Consider the following 25,794-nt stretch of genomic DNA (forward strand, 5'->3'; position numbering starts at 1 on the left):
GTCTTTTAGAACACAGCAAAGTTTCCTAGTCATTATTTCCCCTGAGGTATTCTATCTAAACTCACAACACATTTTACCACATTTACACAACCAACAGTACCTCATAGGCATTTAAGAGTATGTATTTCTTCAAGTGTTTCACTTTTCATTCACATATGCTAGTTGTAGTGGTAGGTGTAACCCCAGCTTTGTCTGAATGTGAACCCAGTAGACTCCAGGCTGAAGCTGTCCCCCCTCCTGCAGTCCACCATCCACTTATCAGGGAATAAGGAAAAAGTTTAGGGGTATTTGCATACCCAGGCAGTGGAGCCATGCAGCTGATTCGGTGCCACCATGCAAAGACACCCCTCTCCAGCACCACGTCCAGGAACCATCCAGAAACCGCACCTCTACAATATTCCCCGCTCAGATGCAATAGTACATTATATATTTGTAACAATAAAAGTGAAGGTAATGCAAATATGAGGAGAAAAAAAGCAGTGTTTAAAAGAAACATATTTATTACAGTATAAATTGTAATTATCTTTGCTGCACTATTCAGTATTCTCTGAATTAAATAAATCTTTAATAAATTATAAAAAAATACCAAGCACTCCATGGCATATAACAAGAACATGAAAGAAAGCACAATGAAAAATATTATGTTGTAGGATGAAAAACATATGGTATTTGGTGTGCAATTCTGTGAGTTAATCATATTAAAAAGGCACTACAGATAAGAACTATTTTTGTGGCAGTAGTTTGTGGAATGATCTTGAATAAAACCTCAGATAATGTAATTAACAAAATAAGTGCAATACAGTCTAAAATATCACGACTGAAGAACACAGCCGGCAGGATTATTAAGTTCTTTAATCAAGAACCGCAAATATTTTCTTGTCTGACAGACTGCAAATCATATGCTAGAAGACATACAGGAAGGAAAAGAAGACTGCAGCATAATCAACAGATGGTATTTAGGAGTCTGTTACAGCCACCCTGGAATAGTTCCCAGACATTAACATCAAGCAGTAGATAGAATATTGTCTGATAATGAAACTGTGTTGAGTCTGATTTTATACAATAACATGACAGCATAATTACCCTCATCCACACACTGAAATACAAAGCACAAACTTTATCAGGCCTATGGATCTCCAAATGACCATTAACAAAAACAGACAGACACGGTAACATCTGAGATGCTTATGACACTAAATGGCAATTAACAGGAACTACAACTCATTCTGATGATCGGGTGGTGACTGCTGAACCTATGCATTACTGTATGGTAATGAAAATTGGGACAAAACTTACATAATTATTGCATTTAACAGAATACAGTAACAACTGTATTCATCAGTAGAAGGAAAGAGTATTAGCCAATCCATTCCCTTTTCGAAGGTCCATGTTCCCAAGGTAAGGCCTGAGGCTAAGCTACCATAGCAACAGTGTAATCAAACCACTGGAGATATCTTACATCCCTATCAGTGCTTCAGAGACAGAAAAATCTCTACCCAGCTCCTGGATTAAATATCGCAAATTAGTACACAACTTTCTTCATCCAGAGCTGTACTACCACTTGGGTGCCTATGAATTAGCATATACAGTAATATAAAATACTCTTCAGGTCCAATATATTCATCATTATTCTAACTAGGGAGATGAGAACAATGCTCTCTGATCTCTCTAGGGAAACAAATCAGGGATGAAATGAAGAACCTCCTCCTGTGTGACAAGAGATGTATGACTGCTTGCACTGGAACTTGCCAGTGGAGATTCATGTTATCAGGAATAAAGAACTTGTACACAACATTATTAGAGGATACCTTCTCATTTTGTTGCTAGACAATATATCATACACGTTTTATGCAGTGGTAAACAGTATCAGCCATTCCCACACAACCCTATTTGAGGTGCAGATGTACTTTATACATAAAATCTTTTATACTGTTTACTTAAATTTCAAGGAATAATTAAAATAATTTTCTTAACACTGGAGACAGCTACTGCTGATGAGTACCCAGTCATAATTCTTATACTAATAATATCCAAAAGAAGTTTGACAACTCTGCCACTCTGGGTCTATATCCATTCTAATTCCAATTACTCATGGGGCAACACAGGATTAGATGATGAATGAATGAATGAATGAGATTGCAAATTATATTTCTGGCAGTCACACAAAGTTCCACATTATTTGCTGTTAGATGCTGAAGCCTGTAGTTACATGGTAATATCAGGCTGTTATATTTTTCTCTGCTGTCTACTCTAGCATAAAAAGTTCAAATGAAAATCCAAAGTCACAGCACATTAAAAAATTAATAATACAACAAATGAAGTTGGTCAGTCTCTTAACTACCCTTATTTCTTCCTTAAAGTGCTTTCATCTGTGCCATGAGTTCATCTAGGCTTGTGGAATCATCAACTGCTGGTGCACTATTAGCCTCCGCTCCAGCAGGTGGGGCAGGACGATCATATGCCACTCTGATGCCTTGTGCTAGACCTGACATTTGACTGACAGCAGCTGGTGCTGGTGTATCTTCCTCTACCAAACTGATACCTGAAGCAAAACTGAAGTTAGTAAACAATTCATCATAAATGGGATCATGAATCACAGGAGAAAGGGAGCAACAGGTACCAGTATGATCTCCCTGCCTTCCTGTGATATACAGCATGAGTGCTACCAAGTGCAGGGTAGCAGGGCTTCAACAGTCCCATGCCAATACAAGGGGTGGAGGATGTGGGTGTTTCTCACACCTTTTTAAGTCATCTACTGTGACATGCAGGGAGTATGTGAAGAGTACTGGTTATCTATCCTATCTTCTGGGTCTGAAGTGGTAAACATGATTTACATTTAAAAGTACAATATATATATTTACTGTATCAACTCGACAGGCAATGATGTGAATGCAGCATTTCTTATTCTTTATATCACAATGTGGTTTGTTGTCAGTATTATGAAAATAATTTCATTATGTCCTGCTCCCTCTTGAAAAACTCCTATTGGAGATGGTAAAGAGATTACTGTACAGCAGTTTCCAGGCTACTTGTCCTTACATATTTCTCTAGCATTCTCAGCCATTTTGCTTCCTCTACCATCTCTCTAACTTACATAGTTTCACTCTTTTCTTTCAATCTGCCTGGTGTTTTCTTTCTCAACATTTCTGTTCTCTTGAACAATTTCAAAATACCACACCACATGTCCGATTTTCAATCTTCTATCCCAAAGTTCCCTTATAATGCTCTATTACTGAAGCCATTTCTCCTCTTACTGCTTGCAAGCAATCTGAAAAGCTGACAATATTCATGTTGTGCTATTTTCATCTCCAAGCCTTACGGAGTACTGATAAGTTTTCTATAGCACTTTTTTCCACAAATGACCCCTCTTTAACCTCCTTTTCAATATTAACATGGTAACACAACTGAATTCACAGATATTTAAAGGTATCTAGCTATATTCTCAAATATCAAACCTCCAGTCTGCATTCTGCTGCCCTAACTTTTTCATTGCTATAATTAGCACCTACCACCACTGCCATCAACACCATCATCATGCATCAACTCAAAAACATGATCTCCTCCTACTAGCCCTTTGAAAAGAGATGGCCATGACATCAATGACTCCAGACTAAGTTGTCCTTACAATGTGTCTCTCACACTCTCCTGGTTATTCCTCTTCCTCTTCCTTCTCTATCACCAATATATTTTTGCACTCTTTTCTTTTTTCCATACAGTATAAGATCTCCCTCTTCCAAAGGTTCCTTCAGCTATACTTTCCAAGATTTTCTTTGGCACTAAGCCTATGTGCATTCCCTGCATTACTCCATACCACCTTAATTTACTTTTTATCAGTTACAAACTATACCATATTTTATCCCCTCAAATGCCACTATATTGATCAAATACAATTACAAACAGTTATTATATGTTCAGGACAGTCAATAATGTATTCCAAATATCACAGCCTTTTCTGTGCAACTAGTAGTGTAATCTGGAGGAAAGTGGCAAATTACCCTTACAGGCTGAAATGGAATTTTACTGGAAAGTTTTCTGCAGAGTAATCATCATCATCATCATCATCTGGATCTTCATTCCCATCTTAGGGCAGGGGAAGGAGTATGTGCTTAAAAAAAACAAACTTATATTTATACAGCAGCAACCTGATTTGCAATTAGGTTACCTCAAGTAAGAACTGATTGCATATCGACTGACCATAAATCTATGTCAGTTTAATGGGTTGAATTGAGATACATTGAGGGTGAAGGGCCATGTAACTTAATATCTTAAAAAACAGTTCTGCCACCCAAGTATATATGATGTAGGCCAGTCCAGGTCATCACCAAGGATGCCCCCCAAGGCTGGGGGATAGCTGAAAAGCCTGGGCAATCACTCCAAGTTGTTAGGAGGAGGTGATGAGTGATGGGGAGTGCACAGCAGTAATGGTGAGAGAGAGCAAAGCGGTGTGGCAGGTGTGTCACGATGCAATGAGGCAGTGGAAGAGCTTCAGGGCTTTTGCAGTCTTGTTCGCCCGCTGCCCATCTTTATGGTACTGAACAATGTCCAATTTAATCCATCCATCATCCAATCCTACATTGCCCCATGAGAAGCATAGGGGCCCGGGGCCAGGCAGTTGGTCCTGACATTTACGATGCGAGTGACCAACCTCACTCATCCCTGAGTGGCATTACGTGAGCAATAAACCCCAACCAACCCTTGGATATAAACCTTCATCGGCTCAATCCGATTGGTGCACAATAATTACCCACTAAACCACCAGGCGCCAAAATCTGGTTATATGGTTACCACCCAGCTTAGTAAATGGTTTCCTGGTGTACAGGAAACCATTTGACTTGTCACTCAGTGTAGAGTCACCCAAAGGCAGAAGGAAGAGGAAAGAATGAAAGAATGAAAGACAGAAGAGGGAGTGTAAAGTCACCCGCAGGCAGAAAGACGAGGAAAGAATGAAGGAAAGAAAGACAGAAGAAGATGGAAGGAAAGAAGGATGGAGGAGAGGACAGGGAAGACACCCGAGAGCAACACTATATTGAGTGAGTGGATGGTGAGCGCCCCCACCTACCACAACATCTAGGTAAAGGCTATGCCTTACCTTGTTGTCTTGCCCTCAGCACCCTCAGTAACACCACACTTTTCACTGGGGTTAGCACCCCTACCTGAAATGTTTTCCGTGTCACAAGTTTTAGTATTTCACGCACAAAAAGTTCTCTTTCTTAATATCACACACTGCATTATTCATCATGCACCTGCACTGTTATTTTGTTACAGCAATGGTGTTTCAATAGCCTTACATAAGATGGGTATGTAACACAGGGAATGCAAGGGAGACAAACACAGCAACAGAACACATAAACAAGTGGACAAATGACACAGGGAATTCCAAGGGATGATGGGAAGGATGCACGGCAGAGGCCTCAGAAGGGGGTTTTGCACATGTAAATACAAGGTGGCCATCTTGGCACAAGCATATAACTGTTGGCTTGTGTAGGTGGCAGTGCATTTGCACAGGATCATTATATGTAGTCACTGCAGAAAACTGTATAAGCAAAATTGTACACCCAGAAATGGGTATAAGTTTTCAACAATCTTTACTGCTATCTGTCACATATTAGATGACCGTATACACAGTGGTTACGGCAATACTTTGAATTCATGTACAGTATGGTATTATTATAAACATTGAATACCACTCACCCCATTCATTGTCCTCATGCACCACTTCCTCCTCCTCCTCCTTGGTTCCCTCCTCCTTGGGGGGCTGGGCTGCTAATTTAGCCTGGTACTCTCCCTGTCTCACCTTGCACCAGTAATCCTCACACTGAGGGTTGGGGCGTACCGTCATGGTGGGGAAGAAGTCCAAGAGTGCATTGTACCCAAGATAATACGACACTGTACCAAAGTTCAGCAAGAATCTGTTTGAAGATAAGGTAATGGTTTTTGGTGTGTAAGGAATTAGTGCAATTATGGTAATCCTTTCAATATGACAATTTGTTTCTAAACTTATATGACAATTTGTTTCTAAATTTAATTCCTGCCGTCTCCAAGAAATTTTATGAAATTAAAGAAATGTCTCAACAGGACACTAACTTGAAGACTACAAAGAGCCTGTTTCAATATGAGTCTAGTTTCATTAACCGTTTCAACAGGATGATACCTTTTAAAATTACGTTCCTGTTAACTCCAGCAATTCCATTCAACTTAGGGAACCATCTTGATTATACAACACCACCCAAACATTTAGCAATAAACAGTTTAGATATAAGGCAAGGCTTCAGTATGACAACTAGTACAGTTAACATTTTCAGTATGAACATTACAGGCAATTACAATAGCTACAGAATACTCAGCTTGCTATTGCTTGTTAAACTTGCACCTACAAACACAACCATCTAAGCCTTACAACACTCTAAAAAATACACCTGAACCCACTTGAGAACATTCTGCACCAGCATGCCAGCAACAATACCCATTGTTGTGGGGAGGGAGGCTGCACATACCCCCTCTCGCTTCAGTGTTCGCTCATCAATCTGGCTCGCAACAACCAGTGGTGGCGCACACTGCAAGGGAGAGGATACTTAGGTTCAATCCATGTTTCTGTTATAATCTTGAATCTGTTATTTTTTTTTTAAGTCCAGAATTAGTGCTCAGCTACCTCAAGGAACAAAAGAAAGATTGCTACAGTTAAGTCCTTATAAGCAGTACTGTATTTTGTTTACATTACTATTTGCCTTTATGTCCACATTAATTATACAAAAAGTGCCTGTTTAATCTCTAATGCTGATATTTATAAAGCTGATCTGTCAGTTTCACCATACAGTATTTGCACTAACTACTGCATGGAAAAAGTTGTTAATGTTTTGGAACACACCCCTGGCTTATAATAAAGTCTGTCTGTACAGTGCTGTACAATACTCAAATATTCCCTGTATAGCCTCATGCTTCCTAAAGTACAAGCACAAGAGGTAACAATACTGTACCCAGGACTTCCTTTCCCTTTCTTTAACATCCTCAATGAGGTAAATAAAAAAAAAAGTACTCTCCCCATCCCACGTCGCACTTAGAACTACGATCAGATGATGGTGATGCCACCCCACTAGGAAAATACTTTAATTATTGAACAATGACTCAATCGTTTATATTTATGTGAAGCTACAGAACGTGGTGAATGTTTTTGGTGTGTCCAATAGAGCCAGGATTCTAGGGGCTTGAATGATGAGTGAATGGAAGCGTGGCCCATTGGACTAGGCAAATTTGGGCTGTCTGGACACTGCTATTCCTCACCCTGCCCTTGGGTGGGAAAGGAGGTCCAGATGATGATGATGATAAAGGAATATCCAATCATATATGCCTCTTCAGTCTCACAGCTTTCAAAACAGAACACAGGCAATCTCGCTGATGACACAGATGTAAAAAAAACTCTTTGCTTCTGCATCTGTTCTCACCACAACCACCAACTAAGAATATCTGATCTATATGCCTACCTGACTGCTGGTATTCTTCCTCATCACAACTCTAAATTCAACCACCTCCTACCAGTAACTTTCTCTCCTTTCCTACATTCAGTTTTAAAAGCCAATGAATAAATGCATTAACAGTCAATGTACAAGTGCAGTACAGAACAGAAGGTATCGTACTAGGAAAAAGTGATGAGTGCACTAATTACCATAAATATTCCAGATGCATCAAGAAAGGAACCAAATAAGGCTCAGCATTCCCATTACTGTCAAGAGATAAGTGTCAAACAAGAGCAACAAACTAAAAACAATAAATAAATGCACTCACGTCAAAGCACGCAGTCTCCCCTGGTATGAGGAACTGGATGTGGCCCGAGACAGCATTTTCTGACACCCCTGACTCAAACCAAGTCTGCCCTAATTCATTACAAGCACGGTTGACTGCCATGCGTGCCTCATAGTTGTCAACACAGCTCAGAACCAAGTCTACAGGTCCACCAGTTAAACTGCCACTCCTGTTAGTATCATTCTTGTTAATACTGTAACATACATTTTATTTAGAGGAAAATTTTTGTTTCATCTGCAAAATTTAAATAAGAAAAAACTGCATAAAATACCAAAATAATTTAACCCAGTGGCATATCTAGGGGGGGCAGGGGCTGTTTGAAACTGCCCCCCAGGCCCCCAATTGAGGGGGGGCCCCCAAAAGCCTTGAAAATTTATAAGCTTTTTTATTAATATTTAAAGATATATATATTTATCATCCCGACAATCCTGGCTGAAATATTAGATAAGTTTTGAGAATGAGGGGGGGCTAGGTTCTTTGCAGGGCCCCCCTCCAGGAGGGGGGCCCCACAAAGAACCTAGCCGCCCCAGGCCCCCAAATCTCTAGGTACGCCCCTGATATAACCCTTTCAGTCTGATGAGGCATTTTGTTTTATTCTAGCAACCTACAGAAAATTTTATTAAGTTAAACTCTTTTAAAACTAGTGAGCCAGCAGTAAATTTCACTGACCCTTTCACTTCAAAAAGGTCTTCTCTGGGATGAATGTCAATGTTCAAAGATACTTAGGACAGAATTAAAACTGTCATCAGACTGAAGGGGTTAAGCATTATAAGGTAATTGAACCAATGTACTGGTACTGTACTTACTGGGAAAAATAAAAACTTCTGAGTCAGTGAAAATACTTGAATCTCAAACACCATTCAATTACTAAACAAGATAAAATTCCACTGTTATCAGCTGTCTCTTACTCAGCGTCCTCATCATTTACTAGTCTTAAAAATACACACTGAAAATTATACTGTATACCCTCAAGTGACAATCTCTCACTTCACTCACTTTATCCTCTCCATGAAATGATCAAAGTTATCTACAGTGGTAATGTTATAGTTGTGAGTTTCAAAGGTGACATCTGGGTTGATGGACTGTAGAGTTGCAGCTGCTGCCTCAACTTTGCTAAGGCCAGCTTGATGGGGCTGGAAGAAGAGTCTGTTCATGTTGGCCAGCTCCACTTTGTCATAGTCGAAAAGCAAAAGCTGTGGAGTGAAGGGTAAATTAGACAGTGGTGATGTTATTAGCATGGATGAAATATGTGCTCCAGAGTAATACTGTACAATATATCCAAAGAATACATCCATCCATCATCTAATCCCACGTTGCCCTATAAGAAGCATAGGAGCCACGGGCTAGGCAAGTTGGTCCTGACATTTAAGATGAAAGTGACCAGCCTCACTCATCCCCGAGTGGCATTACATGAACAGTAAACCCCCCCCCCTTGGACATAAACCTAAACAGACTCAATCCAATTGGAGAACCTTAATTGCCCACCAAACCACCCAGTGCCATAATTTGGATATATGGTTACCATCAAGAATAGTAAATGGTTTCCTGGTGTACAGGAAACCATTTGGCTTGTCCCTCGGAAGAGGAAAAAACGAAGGAAAGAAAGACAGATAAGGAAGTGTAAAGTCACTACTAGGCAGAAGTAGGAAAGAATGAAGGAAAGAAAGACAGAAGAGGAAGGAAGGAAGAGAAGAAAAGGCAGACACCCAAAGCAGCACTACACTGAATGAGTGGATGGTGAATGCTCCCGCTTACCACCACTACTACAAAATTGCTATTGTGGGGTGAATACTACCCTGTACCGGGTACCATATGTCACCAATGTCTGTAGGTAGCTACTGTAAATTTATATTCACAAACTGATGAGCAAAACTGTATATACTATCCACTTAGCCTAAATCTGAGGATGTATTTAACATTTTATTCATGGTACAACTACATTATTTCACTTAAATTTGGGGAAACCTCCTGCAGTAAAGGAGCTGAAAACAATCTCCATTAACTTCTTCCATCTGGTGGCATATTATTCATTTGTTCTTGCTTCTGCCACATAATTATATTCAGTTTTACCAAGACCTACTGTAATGGTAAAAGAAAGGTATATCTAACCTCTTTAGACCAAGAAGTCCTTCAAAACCTGAATAAAATTGTCTGTAGTTAAACAAATCAACACTGGTATGTTACAGGACTGAAGGAGATTAATTCCTGCACAGAAAGACTTGAATAAAATTGTCTGTAGTTAAACAAATCAACACTGGTATGTTACACGACTGAAGAGGATTCATTCCTGCAAAGAAAGACTTCCCCAAATTAAACTAAGAGGGGCACTCAGTGAAGCACATCTCTTTGACAAAGGCAATGTAATTTCCACACCACTCGTCATAATGGGCTAGGGTTTCACATCACTGATTACCGTAAGGTTTCACAAGGTGTTTTCCGGATCCAGAATCTGTAATACAATATGGATCGTAAAGTTAATCAACTGTTCCCTGGGACTTGGGGTATTTACCCACCAACTATGGTCCAAATCTCTCTTATAGTTTTTGAGTACAGTAATCCTCCTAAAAGACAAACATACTAACAAACAAACATGGGTAAAAACGTACTCTCCTTGTCAGAGAGAATAAAATCATCATGAAATGACAAGAAAACACAAAGAAATACATCTCTGGACTAGAAGGATTAATACTTCACCTTGCCAATACCACAGCGTGTGAGCATCTCAGCAGTGACACTGCCCACACCTCCCACTCCAACTACTGCCACTGTGTGTGTCCGGATCTTCTCATAGTCTGACACAATACCCATCCGCTTTAGAGCCATCAATCGACTGGAGGAGAACATCAAACACAATGAGTTAAAGACAGATTGTATATGTATATATATGTGTGTGTGTGTGCATTTACCTCACTCAGTTGCATTTAGCTGTGTTGTACAAAGGATGTGAGATAAGTTCATACAGCACTGTCTCCATTTCTACTTTCATCCAATCTAATTCTAAACACAAGGATTTTTCTTACTTACAGACTACATATGAACATATGTTTGGTTCTCAAACTTATATTCCCTAATGAAACCATATCCTGAGTTTTCTGAAAATCCTCACATTGGCTACCAAAGCACTTGTTTCAGTCAATCAATACTTCGCTAATGATGTTTAAAGGAGTATAGTGAATATTCCAGGAACCTATGGCATACTTTAAAATCGAAATGCAAGCGAACTGCAAATCTAGATACGATTTAGCTGAAGATTATCATATCAAATAAATGTAATTATAAAAGGTACACTGAATTTCATGCTCAAAACTGACATGAAAATGAAGAACTGAGCACAACTTAAAAAGAAGCAAAATCCCCAGAGCTCTGCAGCTCACCTGTAGGGGTTAGTGTCCACCACCTCAGCAGACATATGGGCAATCTTTTCTCTCGATGCTGCCCCACCATGTTTCACCTTCCTCAGCTCCTCCTCCAGCTCTTTTACTCTCTTTTGAAGCTTCTCCAATGACATGTTTAAATGAGTTTGGGGACCGTATGGACACTGTGACTCTATGTTGACATCAGCTGAAAGATCTCGACCACTCTTGCCGCCTCGTGTCATTTGCAAATTTTCCTGAACAGTAGCGGGAGGTGACGTACACGTGCGTACGGGATTTAAATACACTAATGAATTTAAATTAGATCCCATTTTCATTTCTAGGTGCAGACAGACTGGGATCTCATATTCCAGTCTATTTGCATCTAGGACTGAAACGGACTGAATTTGTATTACGGTTATGTATTGTAGTCTTGGAGAAAAGGATATATATTGGGTGGGGGAAAGTAATGGATGAGACTGCTTATACTGAAAGCCGTAGGTTACCGCAAATGTGTCAGTGGGTATACCTACAGCCGTTACTTGGTAGAAAAATGCTATTAGTCTTCATACAATCCACAGGACTATGAAGTCAATCGAGCTTCAGAGGCTACCATCCTCCTTTCAGGAGAATAGTGGAAGAGTTTGGGGAAAGGAGTTGACCGGTCACACTGGTGCAATCATGTGGTCTGTCTCAAGTACTGGTGAGCGGGGGTACTGTACTTTAACAAAGTGATTTCTTCATTAACTTCCAGTCCATAGCCTCGTCATTACGTTATATTTTCATCTTTTTATCATAACGAAAACTGTCTTATCTAAGTAGCATTATTTCCTCGGCTATTTATTTGCATCTTATTTTTATATATTGTATGTTACTATTTTATATAAGGAAGGTTACTATATTAAAAGAGAGAAGTAAATTTTGAGGATATCAAAGTAACATGCGTAATAAATCCCTCGAAAAAAATGTACAAGCCCGTGTACCCCAACTTTTTGTGCTTGCGAACATTATAAGTTGCCCAAATACATATAGGCCTAAGTATTTTCGTCACTAATATTTGGATGAATGAAGGAATAGTCTCATTTTTCTTTATAAGAGAGAGACATAGATAGGGCATGATAACCTGACCAGCAGATTTTTAGAAAACCTGAGTGAGGTAAAGAGAATTCAAGCCATTGTGCGATCAGTGTGGGGAACTAGTAACGCGTTAGCAGTTCCGGGTGACGCAATAAACGCCTAATCTTCAGTTACAACAGAGTGCTGCAGTAGCTACTTCCAAGGTTCGGTTTCAAATCTCCCTCTAGAATCTGCTAATGTGTAATTATTAGTTAAACAAAACTTTATGAATGGAATATATAAGGAGTATCGCTATCTATAATAAAATTACTTCAGAAGTTGTCAGTGAAAAATAAATATGTGTGCCAAATGAATTATATGTGCCAAAATAACAAGAGCTCTCAATTGACCGTCACGATTTCTGCTCAGCTGATTAACGAAGATGGCAGCATCTCTCACCTCTCTTGCTCGTCGAAGTTTTACCACAGCAGTTCGTAATGCGGCTTCTAGTACCGCAGAAACACACGCCCACGATGGTAATACAGTTTTGAGAAGGGTTTGTTGGTAATTTAAGCATATTTAAATAATTTGTATGGCTTAGTTTGGTATCCGGCCTCTCAAGTTGCGTCATTGGCTCGGGATGTTTTGGTTAGACATAGTCGGGTATAGGTGCGTGATGCTTGTTTGGGCTATATATTCAGTTTAATTTTAATTAATTCGATATTTAGTCATAATTATCCAATACTGCTGGTTCAACGCTTTTATATAGACTAAATATGAATAAGAAAGCGTAACCGGCCATGGCTTTCATTTTTTTCAATTATGATTTTAAGATTAGGCCAGTTTTTTAAAATTCACACTGGTGCCAGATTTTCTTATAGACAAGCTCCTTCAAATTTTGGCACTGCATGACAGCAGGCTCTAGGTTAACTCGGGCTTTTTTTTTTTTTTTTTTTTTATATGTAAATGCCAGGAGGTAGGAACTGAAGTCCAGGAGCCCACAAAGTGTTCCTTCCAAGAAAAAAAGAAAAACGAGAGAGCCAAATTCAAGATTCGATCATTTCGAGATGCCTGGACACACTGCGTTTGAAAGACTGGAGATTATAGGAAGCAGGAAATACAGATAGAGGGAGACAGTTCCAGAGATGACCTATTGCATAAATGAAGGACTGGGAGTAACAGTTAATTCTTGCATTAGAGAGTTGGACAAAAGGCGTGAGAGTTAGTTGCTAGATGGGTGCTGTGCACTTACTCTGCCACTGGTTGTCAAAATTTGTGCAGATTTTTTGGAATGTTCTGATCTTTCACTCGAGCATGGGACATGAGCGCATTATTTTGCAGGATATTATCAGCCAAATAGACTCCCTCTGTAAGGCAGGTTTTGGTGCTAAAGTTATTGTAGAGGTGACAGGAATTCCTCAGAACTGTTGAATGATGGCTAAAGCATTGCTGGGAAGCCATGGATGATAGACACCTAAACTTATACTGAAGAGTGGGTGGCCACAAGAGCGTGATCCAAAGACATTACATTTACTGAAGAATGTTGAATTTTCTAACCAACAAGCACATCACATGAAATAAAGGAAGCCGATCCCGCATTGCTGAGTTATATGTCGGTTAAAACCAGACATGAGGCGATTGCAAGGGTATTGTAATTGTTTACGATTACGATTACTTTGCAAACTTCAGATTACGATTATGATTACAGTGAAAGTAAGTGTGATCGATTACGATTACATAAGGAGTAATCATGATTACAATTATGATTACATGTACTGTTATGCACTATATAATTATGAGCACATTTCTTTTATACTTGACATTGATTAAGGAAATAGCTGGAAGATAGTTTGTAAAAGCAAAAACATCGTCCAGTAATATAAAACTGATATTTTGGGATATATATCTTATATGCAAATCATTTTAATAAGAATTGCCAGCGTAAGGAAGAACATAGAATTAAGCTCTACAGAACCTACGGCGACTGTTAGGCCTACTCCGGATAAAAATACTGTACAGTATACTGTGGAGTGCAATGTCCAGTAAGACGTTCCTTTATTTTTTTGCCAATTTGCAATACAAATGTGTTTTAATAATTCAGGCACCAAGACCTTTCTTCACATTGCCCTTGACTCTTTAATTCTACAGTACAGTATTAACTTTTCTACCAACTGAGATCTTCCCAGCTGATATTATTCTAGCTTAGGTAGGATATTATATGGAAGCTTTTAAGTGATAACCTACAATTCACTTTTGTTTTCATATTACTTATGGACTTTTATGGTGTATAGTTGACTGTTTGACACTCAACTACTGTATTTTATTTTTGACGAGTATTTGTGGAAGAATAACTTATCTGGGGCCTTGTAATCGTAAAAGTAACCATGAGTACGATTAAAACATGAGAGTAATCGATTTCTATTGTGATTACTTTGAAAAAAACGCTTAAGTAATTGATTATGGTTACGATTACACAAAAGTCTGTAATCGATTACAATCGATTACGATTACAGATTATGATTACCCCATGTCTGGTTAAAACTATGCAGCATTGTGTGTTACATGATCTTGACTGACTTTCAGGATCATTTACTTAAAAACCTCTGTTAACTGCTCATCACAAAGTCAGAAGGCTTAATTTTGCTAAGATTCATAGGCAGATGAAACTGTTTACAGTAACAGGAACTAGGTATGCAAAGATTAGGTGACCAAAGAATTCTTACTGGTATAACGCTTGGTACACTGTGTAGACAGTAAAACATCCTGATTTTGTTATGGTTTGGGGATGTTTTTCATTTTATGGAGTGGGTAATCTGTTTTTATTCTTATTCTTCATTATCATCATCATATATTTTTATTTATTTAAATTTTTTTTTTTTTTTTTTATAAGCTACCACCATTAACTTTGAGCAGTATTAAGGCATCATGCATGATATTCATAAAGACTGTTAGGACAAATGTAAAGCAGATACTCTCATGCAAGATGGAGCTCTTATCCACACTGAAAAGGTAATGAAAAAGTGGTTTGATGTGTGCATTATCTTCACATATAAGGCTACTGTATCATCCAGAATACCAGAGTGACATCCCTTAATGTACTCATTTTACCTGCAAACCCACAGAGGAAGGATGGATACATGAGTCAGGTGGCACCAGCAGTTCACACCACGATTCAAACTCTTGCAGTTTGGCCATGAGTTTGGTAGCTACCAGTGCTTTCCATTTAGCAGTTTATTTGTAAAGAGTAAATAGGGTACAATACTTCAGATAGACAGGAGCAATGATGTATTGTAATTGTGTCTTGGAAGTAGTTTTTGTTTGGCTGCCGTGGATGATCTCTGGGATTGACATTTTTGTATTGGGCTGGATACAGCAATAATTCACTTCAACTCTAGATGTGAGAAAAGAAAAGTCATAATTAGGGCTGCAGATAAGTACAGTAATAAAATATATACTGTATTCACTGTTGATTGATGAGATATATCTATGTACTAAGTGTTAGTTCATGAACTGTCTGTCTGTCTATAGCCAGACACTATAATCCTATGAGGGGTGGCCGTTTGTCCTTGAGTTAGTGGTTTTATGGAAAGGGGTACTAACCCTCAACCAGCCTGCATGTTGACATACCTTAGGGAACGTGTGGGTTGGTTATATGGTCATTACCCAGTGTTGTAAATGGTTGCTTGGCCTACAGGAAATCATTAGGCGTGTCAGTCAAAGTAAAGCTGCCTGAAAAGGAAAGAAGAGTAATAAAAAGTGACAGGAAACATGGGACAAATAGAAAGGGAAAGAGCAGACATAGAAAAAAAAGAGTGATAAAGGTGCAGGAAGAAGTGGGCAGCACATCATCAAGTGAGTGGATAATGGTTGCCACCACCTACCACAAAGCAGTGTAAAGAAATGATTGTTAGCTGTGTAGCGGTAAATGCTAGTGTGAATTGTGTTAACACACTCGTCACTGCATATCGTGACCACTTAAAAATGTGGCATGTTGTGTGAAAAGTATTCCTGTGTTTCTTAACAGCTTTAATTGTTGAGAAAAGGTATAACAAGGAATTACCATACAGTAATCCCATATTTATCTGGACGTGCAGTACCCAGACATGATCATTATCCAGCTACTGGATCTTGGTTCTATTAAACCATTATCCGAATTTACTTGCAATTATCTGGACGTAAAAGCCCCTGAGAACTTCGGCCGGCCGGCCAACACGTTCAACCCTTTGGTGTTGTGGCTGCTGGGCTCTAGCCGTGAGTGGGAAATAGACTGTAACCCACAAGCTGAGCTGAAATGTTTGTCCACCCCTGTGCTGAATGGTCAGTGTTGTGCTGGTATGATCTTTCCCCACGAACCTTCAGCACCCGAGCAATACTGACCAACAGGAGGGTGAAAATCCTGCCCACAGCCTCACGTCTTGCCCCTTCCTGTCCCTCCTCCATACCCTCCCAGCTCCCCCATCAGTCCCTCAGTCCCTCTCCTTCGAGCTGATAGCAGTGACCTGTGAGTTTTTAAAAAAATTTTGCGATTTACAGTATTTGAATATTATTGGTCGTATTGAAATTCTGACGTGACCACGAGAAAGCTCATAAAATTCTGCATTTTGTCATGTGCCTAACTCTTGGAAGGTGCTGGCAAAATTTTGCACTGGGATAATGGGAAGTTATAGTATGAAGGTAAGTTTTATTCTCGAACACTATTTAATTTCACTGCATTCCTATACTTTTACTCATCATTTTTTTGTGTTTTTATCAGCTTATAGTATGAACACCAGCGAAGAAGATGGTATACCATTTATACTAATTTAACCAATCTGGGATGGCATATTTGACCGTGGAATTTTTTTGTGGCCTGGGAGTAGCTATCACTAGTGTCAGATACCTGATATTCCAAAGGCACGTTTTGGCAAGAGAAAGTTAAATCCCGGATTGATCCTGGATTGAGATAAAGTTGATCCCGACAGCTGATCCTGTTTTGACAATGCCCAGTCCTGGTCCTGGATTGGAGTGAAAGATGATCCCAGATCGATCTGAGGCAGTCAGTCTCCCCAAAGTGGACTGAGCTGGGTGATTCAGGATTGTGATGTCACCAAAACAAATATAGCGTCAGCTCCTACATTGTAAGTGTCGTATTTACGTGTGTTTTTTTAACAATATGCTGATGAAATGATACTTCAAGTTACTAAAGTGGGTATGATGGGCTCAACTGTGTCTGGTTTCATCAATAATTGGAGTGTACCAGGTATTGCTGAAAATGAGAGCAGAGTTTTTGCTGACCAAATCATCCATTTGAACTTTATACTGTCATCGTTTTGTTTACAATCAGGTGGGCACTGGAGTGTCGCCATGGCATCAGGACAAGCCGATCCGAAACTGCAGGACTGTTTTGGCGTGACCCTTCTGGATCAGTAATCCACCTTGATTCTAATCCGGTCCCATTGACCCCTCCAAAATGTGCCCCAACTGTCTTGAGGTTTTTGTGGTGGTTTGTTGTTTATGCATTATTTCCTTAGTGTTTAACATTAATATGGATAATCCTGTGTGTGTTTTGATGTCTAAATATGGTAGATTGATCTGAAAGCAGTGCCAAAATTAGGAGGGGTACTGTATAGGCAGAGTGTATTTTGGTTTTATTTATTTATTTATTTTTTTATGGTATTCTTGGTGTCTAGCATTATTTTGGATGTTCCTATGTGTGTTTTGCTGTCCAGATATGGCAGGTTGATCTGAAAACAGTGCCAAAATTAGGAGGGGTACTGTAACAGTAAGTGTAAGTCTGGGAAGGTACCGTACATACAGTAGTGTATAGATAGGGTGCTTTTTCCTTTTCCTTTTTTTTTTTTTTTCATGGTTTTCTTGGTGTTTAGCATTTCTTTCGATATTCCTGTGTGTGTTTTATGTCTAAATAGGCAGACTGTCCTGAACACAGTGCCAAAACCAGGAGGGGAACTGTATATACAGTAGTGTATAGGTAGGGTTAAGTGAAGATGAAGGGGAGCTGCAAGGCTTGGTGGATGAGTTTGGGAGAGTGTTTAAGAAATGAAATCTAAAGGTGAATATAGGGAAGAGTAAAGCTATGGTCTTCGAGAGAAGTGAAGTCAGTGAATGTACAGTGAGGCTGGATGAGGAGGAAATGGAAAATGTGAGTGCTTTTAAGTACATGGGTAGTGTGATGAGTAAGGATGGAAGTTTAGAGGGTGAAATGCTTGAAAGGGTACAACAGGGAAGAAAGGTTGCTGGTTCCTTGAAAGCAGTGATAAGAAACAAGAAAGTGAGCATGGAAGTGAAAAAGCTACTAATGACAGTATTTTTTATACCAACTCTAATGTATGGAAGTGAAGCGTGGACCTTGCTGGAGGGACAGAAGTCAGTAGTGAGAGCAATGGAAATGAGTTATGTGAGAGGAGCATGTGGAGTCATATGGAGAGACAGAGTGACAAATGAGGAGGTGAAGGAGTGTTGTGGTGTGGATATGGATGTGATAGGAAGCGTTAAGAGAAGCACACTGAGGTGGTTTGGATATGTGGAGAGGATGGAGAACGAGAGACTGACGAGGAGAGTGTATGTGAGTGAGGTGGAGGGAGGGGGAGGCCAAGGATGAGATGGAAGGATGGAGTGGAGAGGTATATGAGAGAGGGAGGTGTGAGCTGGGAGCAGGGCAGTGAAATGGCAAGGGACAGGGCAGCATGGAGACGATCTGTTTGTGGACACCTCTTACGGGATTAAGGCATCTGGCAATAGATTGGTAGAGTGTTTTTTTTTTTTTTTTTTTTTTTACATTGCTTTGGATATTGCTGTGTGTTTTGATGTCTAAATAAGGCAGATTGGCCTGAAAACAGTGCCAAAATTAAGAGGGGTATTGCACATACAGTAGTGTATAGGTAGGGTGCTTTTTGGTTTTCATTTTTATTTTTTTATGGTTTTCTTGGTGTTTAGGATTACTTTGGATACTCCTGTGTGTGTTTTGATGTGTAAATATGCGTGAATGACTGGAAAACACTGCCAAGTAAGCAGAGATACTGTACAAATAGATAAGGTATAGGTTGGAGGTTGGGTATATGTAGAATCTTTTATAGTAGGGGGGATATTGTTCATTATGTGGACATTACCACTACCCGGACATGCCTTTGGCTCTGTTATGTCGGGCAATTGAGGGACTACTGTAGTATGATGCAAATGATGGGAGTTGCTTAGATTTTGTAGATTAAAGCCTCATAGTTACATGTCTTACAGGTGGAACAAAACAGTGGAAGATGGTCTCTTTCCTTGTAGCATTCCCCGCCATTCTTCTGGGTATGTTTAATGCATTCGGGAGTGACCATCCTCATGAACAGCCAGAGTTTTACCCATATGAACATCTGCGTCTTCGGAACAAGGTGAGACTTATGTTTATGACTGATATTGACATTAATAAATAATGAAGTGGCAGGTTCTCTGAGTTCGTGATATACGGTACCGTAGAAGAAAGGTCTGAGTTCGGATGCTACAAGAGGAGTGCATGAAAGTGTACTTGTGGTAAACTTTGGCATGGAATGGACTTGAATGGGAACAGTGTAAGTAGAATTGTTAAGAATATGTGTGGGTCATAAAGTGGGAACAGTGTTAGTAGAATTGTTAAGAATATGTGTGGGTCATAAAGGCTAGGTAGGAGGTATAAATTTGTGATAGAACAAAGAAATCTTTTGCTGAGAGCCAGAAAAGTATGTGCATAGACAAAATGGTCATACAGAAAATGATTTAAATTGGGTAGTTAAAGGTTGTATGTGAATGAATTTCAAGGTTGGAGGAAGAATGTGAGACCAAGGTTGATGAATAGACAGTATGGTCATCATCATCTAATCCTATGTTGCCCCATGAGGAGCGTAGGTGCCCGGGACTTAGCAAGTTGGTCCTGATATTTAAGATGAGAGTGACCAGCCTCACTCATCCCTGAGTGGCATTACGTGAGCAGTCAACCCCAACCACCTCGTGGATATAAACCTGCACCGGCTCAATCCAGTTGGAATGCCATAATTACCCACTAAACCACCAGGTGCTATTATTTGGTTTTATGGTTACCACCGAGCATAGTAAATGGTTTCCTGATGTACAGGAAACCATTTGGCTTGTCACTAATGTAGAGTCACCCATAGGCAAAAGGAAAAGGAAGAATGAGGGAAAAAGAAGACAGAAGAGGGAGTGTAGAGTCACCCATAGGCATAAAGAAGAAGAATGAATGTAGGAAAGACAAATTGGAGAGGACAAAAGGAAAGAAGAAGGGAAGAGAGGAAAGGGAAGTTACCCGAGAGCAGCACTACATTGAGTGAGTGGATGGTGAGTGCTGCCATGCAAAAAATAAATAAATAAATAAATAAATCAGGTAGTTAAGTGGTGCATGTGATTTAAGGTTGGTAGAAGCATGTAAGACCAAGATGGTTATGATACATGATTGTTTGAGAAAGATGAATAATGGATGTTGTAAAAGCCAAGGAATTGTCACTGGATTGAAAGGGATGGATGAATTATGAATGCTGAGGGTTACACACATTTTTTGCTAGCTGGTGTAATGATTGTATTTCTCATTTGTATTGAAAGTGCATCATGCAAAAGGAAAATTGCTTGTAGAGAGGTTTTGGCTTGTTAGACAGAGCCAAAATTGAGAAAGCTGGATTAGGGTAAAGTCACCAATTAGTGCTCACAAATCAGATTTTTTTTAACCAATAGTCATCAACAGAACTTAGTAAAGTCTGTATTATTGTAGGTTCAGTATATTAAGGAAAGTTTGTTCTTTAACATAAAGGAAACCAATTTTTTTTTTTTTTTTTTTTTTTTTTTTTTTTTTTTAGTGTGCATACTGTTTTTATTTTATTTTTTTCCCTAATAGCATGTCCCCTTCTCCTAACAGTACACAAGGGCATTTAAATCCCCTTTGTAATTTAAATTTCATGTTGTCCTATAAACATATAAGCCTGTTTCTCATGACTTTTGGTGTGTAAAGTTTCTTTGCAGAATGCTTTTGTAACATGGTGCTTTTATATGAAAGGAAAAAATAAGAAAAATTAAAGGTCTTGGCATTTAACCCTTAATAGGCAGGCTGCTTTCTGTTAAACATCCGATAAAACATTCATAAATGGAGCAGAACAGCTGAAAAAACAAGTAGTGTAATGTTACTCGCTTCAAATTGCGCACGGGCTGAGTGTTGGGGAGAGGTGAGTGGAAGGAGTGGTGGCACTTCAAGGTCACTATCAGTGGCTGGCGTCTGAGAGCAGGTGGGCAGAGAGTCTCGTTTTCTGTGCTTACTTGTAACAGCACACAAAAAAATAGTATTTTTCAGTTACATACAGTGTATAAGACAAGTATCTTCCCAGGCCTGTCTGAAGAAAATTTACACCCAGAGAAATTCAATGAAAACCTTATCTCTACTTTCATGTGTTTCAAATGGTTCTATTTTTCCCATATATATTCGTCAAACTTTGGAAAGATAGTTTTGTCTGAGATTGTACACTGTTGAGTCTTCATGGTGCACTTTGAACACTACACACTAAATATAGATACCTGGTATATATATATATATATATATATATATAATTTTTATCTTACATCTGTACAGTTATATAATTTTGCCTATGTAAATATTATGTACAACCGTTCATATTACCACAACTGTTCACACTAATATGTCTGACTGCTTCTGTGGGGACACACAGATGTGAAGGAGATGCACTATTGCCATATTTTGGTAACTGGGTGGGCCCTTTTATATGATGGGTACTTTCTCTTCCGAGAAGTATGGCCATTCTGTGTAGGCCTATCCATTATTGGGTAGGCTATATGGTATAGGCTACTATTAAACTAGGCTGTGGTACTAAAACTATTGTCAGTGCTGGAAAAGATGGAAAGTTAGCATGCACAAATTAATAAAGAAAACACTTGAATTAATCTCTGTTAACCAGTTTGGATGCTCTGTGTAATGCATCATTTGCATGCATGTCTTGTTTGAGTTATGCGTGCATCCTGTTGGGAGCAGATGTGTGTGCAGATTGGTGGTGGTGTACCCTAAATTGCTTTATCCAGAACCAGTTCAAAGGAGATGCACCACCATATACAGTATCAGGCAATAGGGGTGAGACTGAAATAGTACTTCCTGTGAGTCACAGCCTTCTAGCATCAATCTGAAAGATGTGCATGCTAATTGGTTTTACTGTTTACACCATACCAATCAAGATGCATCACCCCCCCTCCCATCCCCATGAATTTTATGACAAGCCATTAAATCCTCTTGCAGACAGTAGTTTCACACCTCCGCAGTCCACTTTGAATGAAAACAGGCAATATTAATCCTAAAAACATGCCCAGACTGAGGTTCTTTTTTGTAAGAAATGTCTGAAAATTCTGGTTATTTGAGGATCAAAAAACCCAGTGCCCATGCTTTGAGAACTTATTTGTCGCATATTTGTGGGAACATAGCAGGATAGTTAAGGTTCCTTTTGAGCCTAAACTGAGTTTTCAGACCCCCGTTTTTTTTTTTTTTTTTTTTTTTTTTTTTTTTTTTTTTTTTGTCATACCAAAAATGCGTGCTAATTGGAGAGCCATGTCCAAATTGGAATTGGTGACTTTACCATATATTTAAATGAACGTTGGGTCTGGTTAGTACTTGGATGGGTGACCACCTGGGAACACCAGATGCTGTTGGCATCCCTACGTGGCAAGTGGGGTTGGTGGAGGATTGGTGCCCCTCCCTGTAAAACAGTTAACTCTAAGCCGTTGGCCACCCCATTTGGGATACATGGCGTCTGGCAATGAATGAATGAATGAATGAATGTGTTGTCGTTTTGATTGTTGTGTAGTTAGAAACAGTATTATTTATTTCTGGATTATATCTCATCATATCTCTTACATAAGGAATGAGGATAGGATAATTATCATTATTTGCCCAGGACTGTATGTTCTTGATGGCAGTAAAGGTGTGGATGATGATAGCAGAGCTGTGTATGGTTAAATGTGGTCATATGTAGAGAATGGATGTAGATAGGGTTGTGAGAAGGGTATACTAGAGTGAATTTGAAGGTGGAAGGAGATATGATAGGCCAGAGTGAATAATTATGGTAAATGAGTATGTAAGAAAGCAAGGTATGGAAGTTGATGAAGCATGGGAATTGACAGGATTGAGTAGTTTAGGTGAATTGAATATGAAAGAGTGCATGACAAGGCTTTGATACCCTGTTTGTTCAGCCTGATATCAGTCATCATCATCACCATCATCTGGATCTCCTTTCCTACCCTAGGGTGGGGTGAGTAGCAGCATCCAGACAACCAAAGTTTGCCTAGTTCAATGGGCTGTGCTTCCATTGACTCATTCAAGCCCACGGAATCCTGGCTCCGTCTGATAGGCCAAATGATTTCACCACGTACAGTAGCTTCACACATGCTTATCCAACAGAGTCAGTCCGAACGCTGTCATGTTAAAAAAGGGTGCCAAACCGTTGGTCATGCGCTTCTCCGCACAAAATTCATCCAGCCAGCTTGATCTCTTGTCAGTCCCTTAGCTTCACCAACTTCCATACCTCTCTTCCTCACACACTCCTCCACCATATCTCTCCACCTTCTTCTTGATCTACCTCGCCTCCTCTCTCCATCAGATTCGCTCAGATATACCTTTTTCACCACTCTATTGTCATCTTTCCACATGACCATACCATCTCAGTACACTCTTTTCGATTCTGGTGTCCATGGACTTCCTCACTCTGCATCTTTCATGAATCGTATTATTCTGTATCCTGTTCACACTCCATACTCCACATACATTCCTCAATAGTCTCATTTCCACTGCTCTTACTCCTGACTTTTCATTTTCATGCCACACTGTAGTCTCACACCTGTATGTTACAGTTGGCACTACCACTCCATGTGAGCCTTATGCAGCTGCAACACTCAAGCCTCTGTTCCTTATCAAGGCTTTTATAGCACCAGCTACATTCATTCCATTTGTCACTCTACTTTCCACTTTTATACATTTTCCTCTCTCCTTCCATCTCTGTACCCAGACATTTGAACTTTCCCACCAATTATAGTCTTTTCAGTGCAACATCACACTGAGAGTCACCTTCTCTCTCAGTAACCATCACTTAACTCTTTTCTACATTCATTCTCAAGGAACGACACTCACAGACTAATACAAAACTCTGCACTGATCTACCAAGCTCTTGTCTGGTGTTTGCAGGTAGTACTGCATCATCAGCATACTGTACATAAAATTTGAGATTTTCCATTCATCTCCATTCATTACCAACGTCCTCCCTTTCTCCATTACTCGTGTTTTTTTTTACTTCTCTCATCATCCTATGCATATATTTATCCATATATATATATATTGAACAACCATGGGGACATCACACAACCTTGTTGCACGCCCACATTGATAGTGAACAGTGAACCAGTCACTATGTGTAATATACCTTTACACATACCTTACTACCATCATAAAAACTCTTAACAACACCTAGCAGCGTACCATCTACAGATAGACTAATTTACTCTGGCAAGTGTATGAGGTGCATCAGTGAGGTATAACAGGCATACCAAAATAGTGTGTGCAGAAGGTCTGACCTGTGTAGTCAGGATTGTGAGAACTTGAATGGTGCATGAATGAGTGCAAGACCCACTTCATTATGCATACTGTTGGTAGTTCATATTTTGTGCATTGCATTGTTTTTTGGAACCTACCTCACTTATCCGTAGGTGGAAAAAGAGGTCTTGATGATCAGTTTTTAGCAGTTCCCCCATATCAGCCTCTTCCCTGTTGGTTATGAGGAGGCCTTCTATTTCATCTAATACCAGACTTATTGAACTGAGAGTGAGTCACAAGTGGATGGGAATCACAGTTGTTTTTGTTCAATTTTCAGCGCTTCCCCTGGGGTGAAGGCCAGAAGTCCTTGTTCCATAACCCCCACGTGAATGCCCTTCCTGATGGTTATGAGGAACATTAGACTGCTGCCTGCGCCTTCTCTCCAAGCCTGGATATTTAAGTGATTAATTGTTAGTGTAATGGCAACACCTGTACATATATTGCAGTATAAATGAAAGAATCAGGCAGGATAATATTTGGATTTTTTAAATTACAGTAATAATATTGTGAAAATAAAGTGACTAATGTAACCTATACCTTTCTTTTCTTAATCTTTGATATAAGTGTTAACTTTTGCAGCCCCATAGTGTTAAAGACTTTATCTGTAGGCAAAGCACTTGTAAGCAAGCCTTGAAATAAGCTGATATTACTTTCTTGCATTTTTCTCTCTCTTGTTTTCCCTATTTGCTTGATCTTTCAAATACTTGTTTGCTGATAGCATTGCTCATAGATTTCAGTCTGTAATCTTCCTGTATTATTCTCTTTGTTTTGTGCCTTCTTTATGTTTCCTTTTAGTGGGTACAGTAGAAAGGAGCCAAACTAGGATTCTCATTTTCACATAATCCTCATAGAGGTTAGTCTCAGTTTCAAGTGTAGCACAAAGAGATTTCTGTTTTTTTTTATTTATCATTGTTTTTTTAACAATTGGTTGAAAAGCTTTATCCCACAGGTTATATCATGTGGATGGCCTATGGTTGCAGCTGAGAA

At 39.4% G+C, this 25,794-nt stretch overlaps 2 protein-coding genes across 3 annotated transcripts; one reads left to right on the forward strand and one right to left on the reverse strand.

Moving 5' to 3' along the window:
* Window positions 1–2,139: 2,139 nt before the first annotated feature.
* On the reverse strand, window positions 2,140–11,329 carry Uba5 (Ubiquitin-like activating enzyme 5). Of its 2 annotated transcripts, none has more exons than XM_080281706.1 (7): window positions 11,172–11,329; window positions 10,492–10,627; window positions 8,794–8,990; window positions 7,780–7,966; window positions 6,427–6,554; window positions 5,692–5,909; window positions 2,140–2,542 (listed from the first exon to the last, which is right to left on the reverse strand). In XM_080281706.1, the coding sequence occupies exons 1-7, from the start codon at window positions 11,303–11,305 to the stop codon at window positions 2,355–2,357; spliced, it is 1,188 nt and encodes a 395-aa protein (XP_080137832.1). In that variant the 5' UTR covers window positions 11,306–11,329; the 3' UTR covers window positions 2,140–2,354. The 2 variants fall into 2 exon arrangements, with proteins under 2 accessions (XP_080137832.1, XP_080137833.1); XM_080281707.1 differs by having other exon boundaries at window positions 11,249–11,296.
* A 1,291-nt stretch (window positions 11,330–12,620) lies between these two features.
* Window positions 12,621–25,341, forward strand: levy (cytochrome c oxidase subunit 6A levy). The gene is made up of 3 exons (XM_080281531.1): window positions 12,621–12,742; window positions 19,437–19,579; window positions 25,085–25,341. Exons 1-3 carry the CDS (start codon window positions 12,649–12,651, stop codon window positions 25,166–25,168), a joined length of 321 nt encoding a protein of 106 aa, XP_080137657.1. The 5' UTR covers window positions 12,621–12,648; the 3' UTR covers window positions 25,169–25,341.
* The last annotated feature ends 453 nt before the right edge of the window (window positions 25,342–25,794 follow it).

The sequence above is a fragment of the Coenobita brevimanus genome, chromosome 90, assembly GCF_032717465.1.
Source record: "Coenobita brevimanus isolate Jiangsu-jjx chromosome 90, ASM3271746v2, whole genome shotgun sequence".
NCBI lineage: Eukaryota > Metazoa > Arthropoda > Malacostraca > Decapoda > Coenobitidae > Coenobita > Coenobita brevimanus.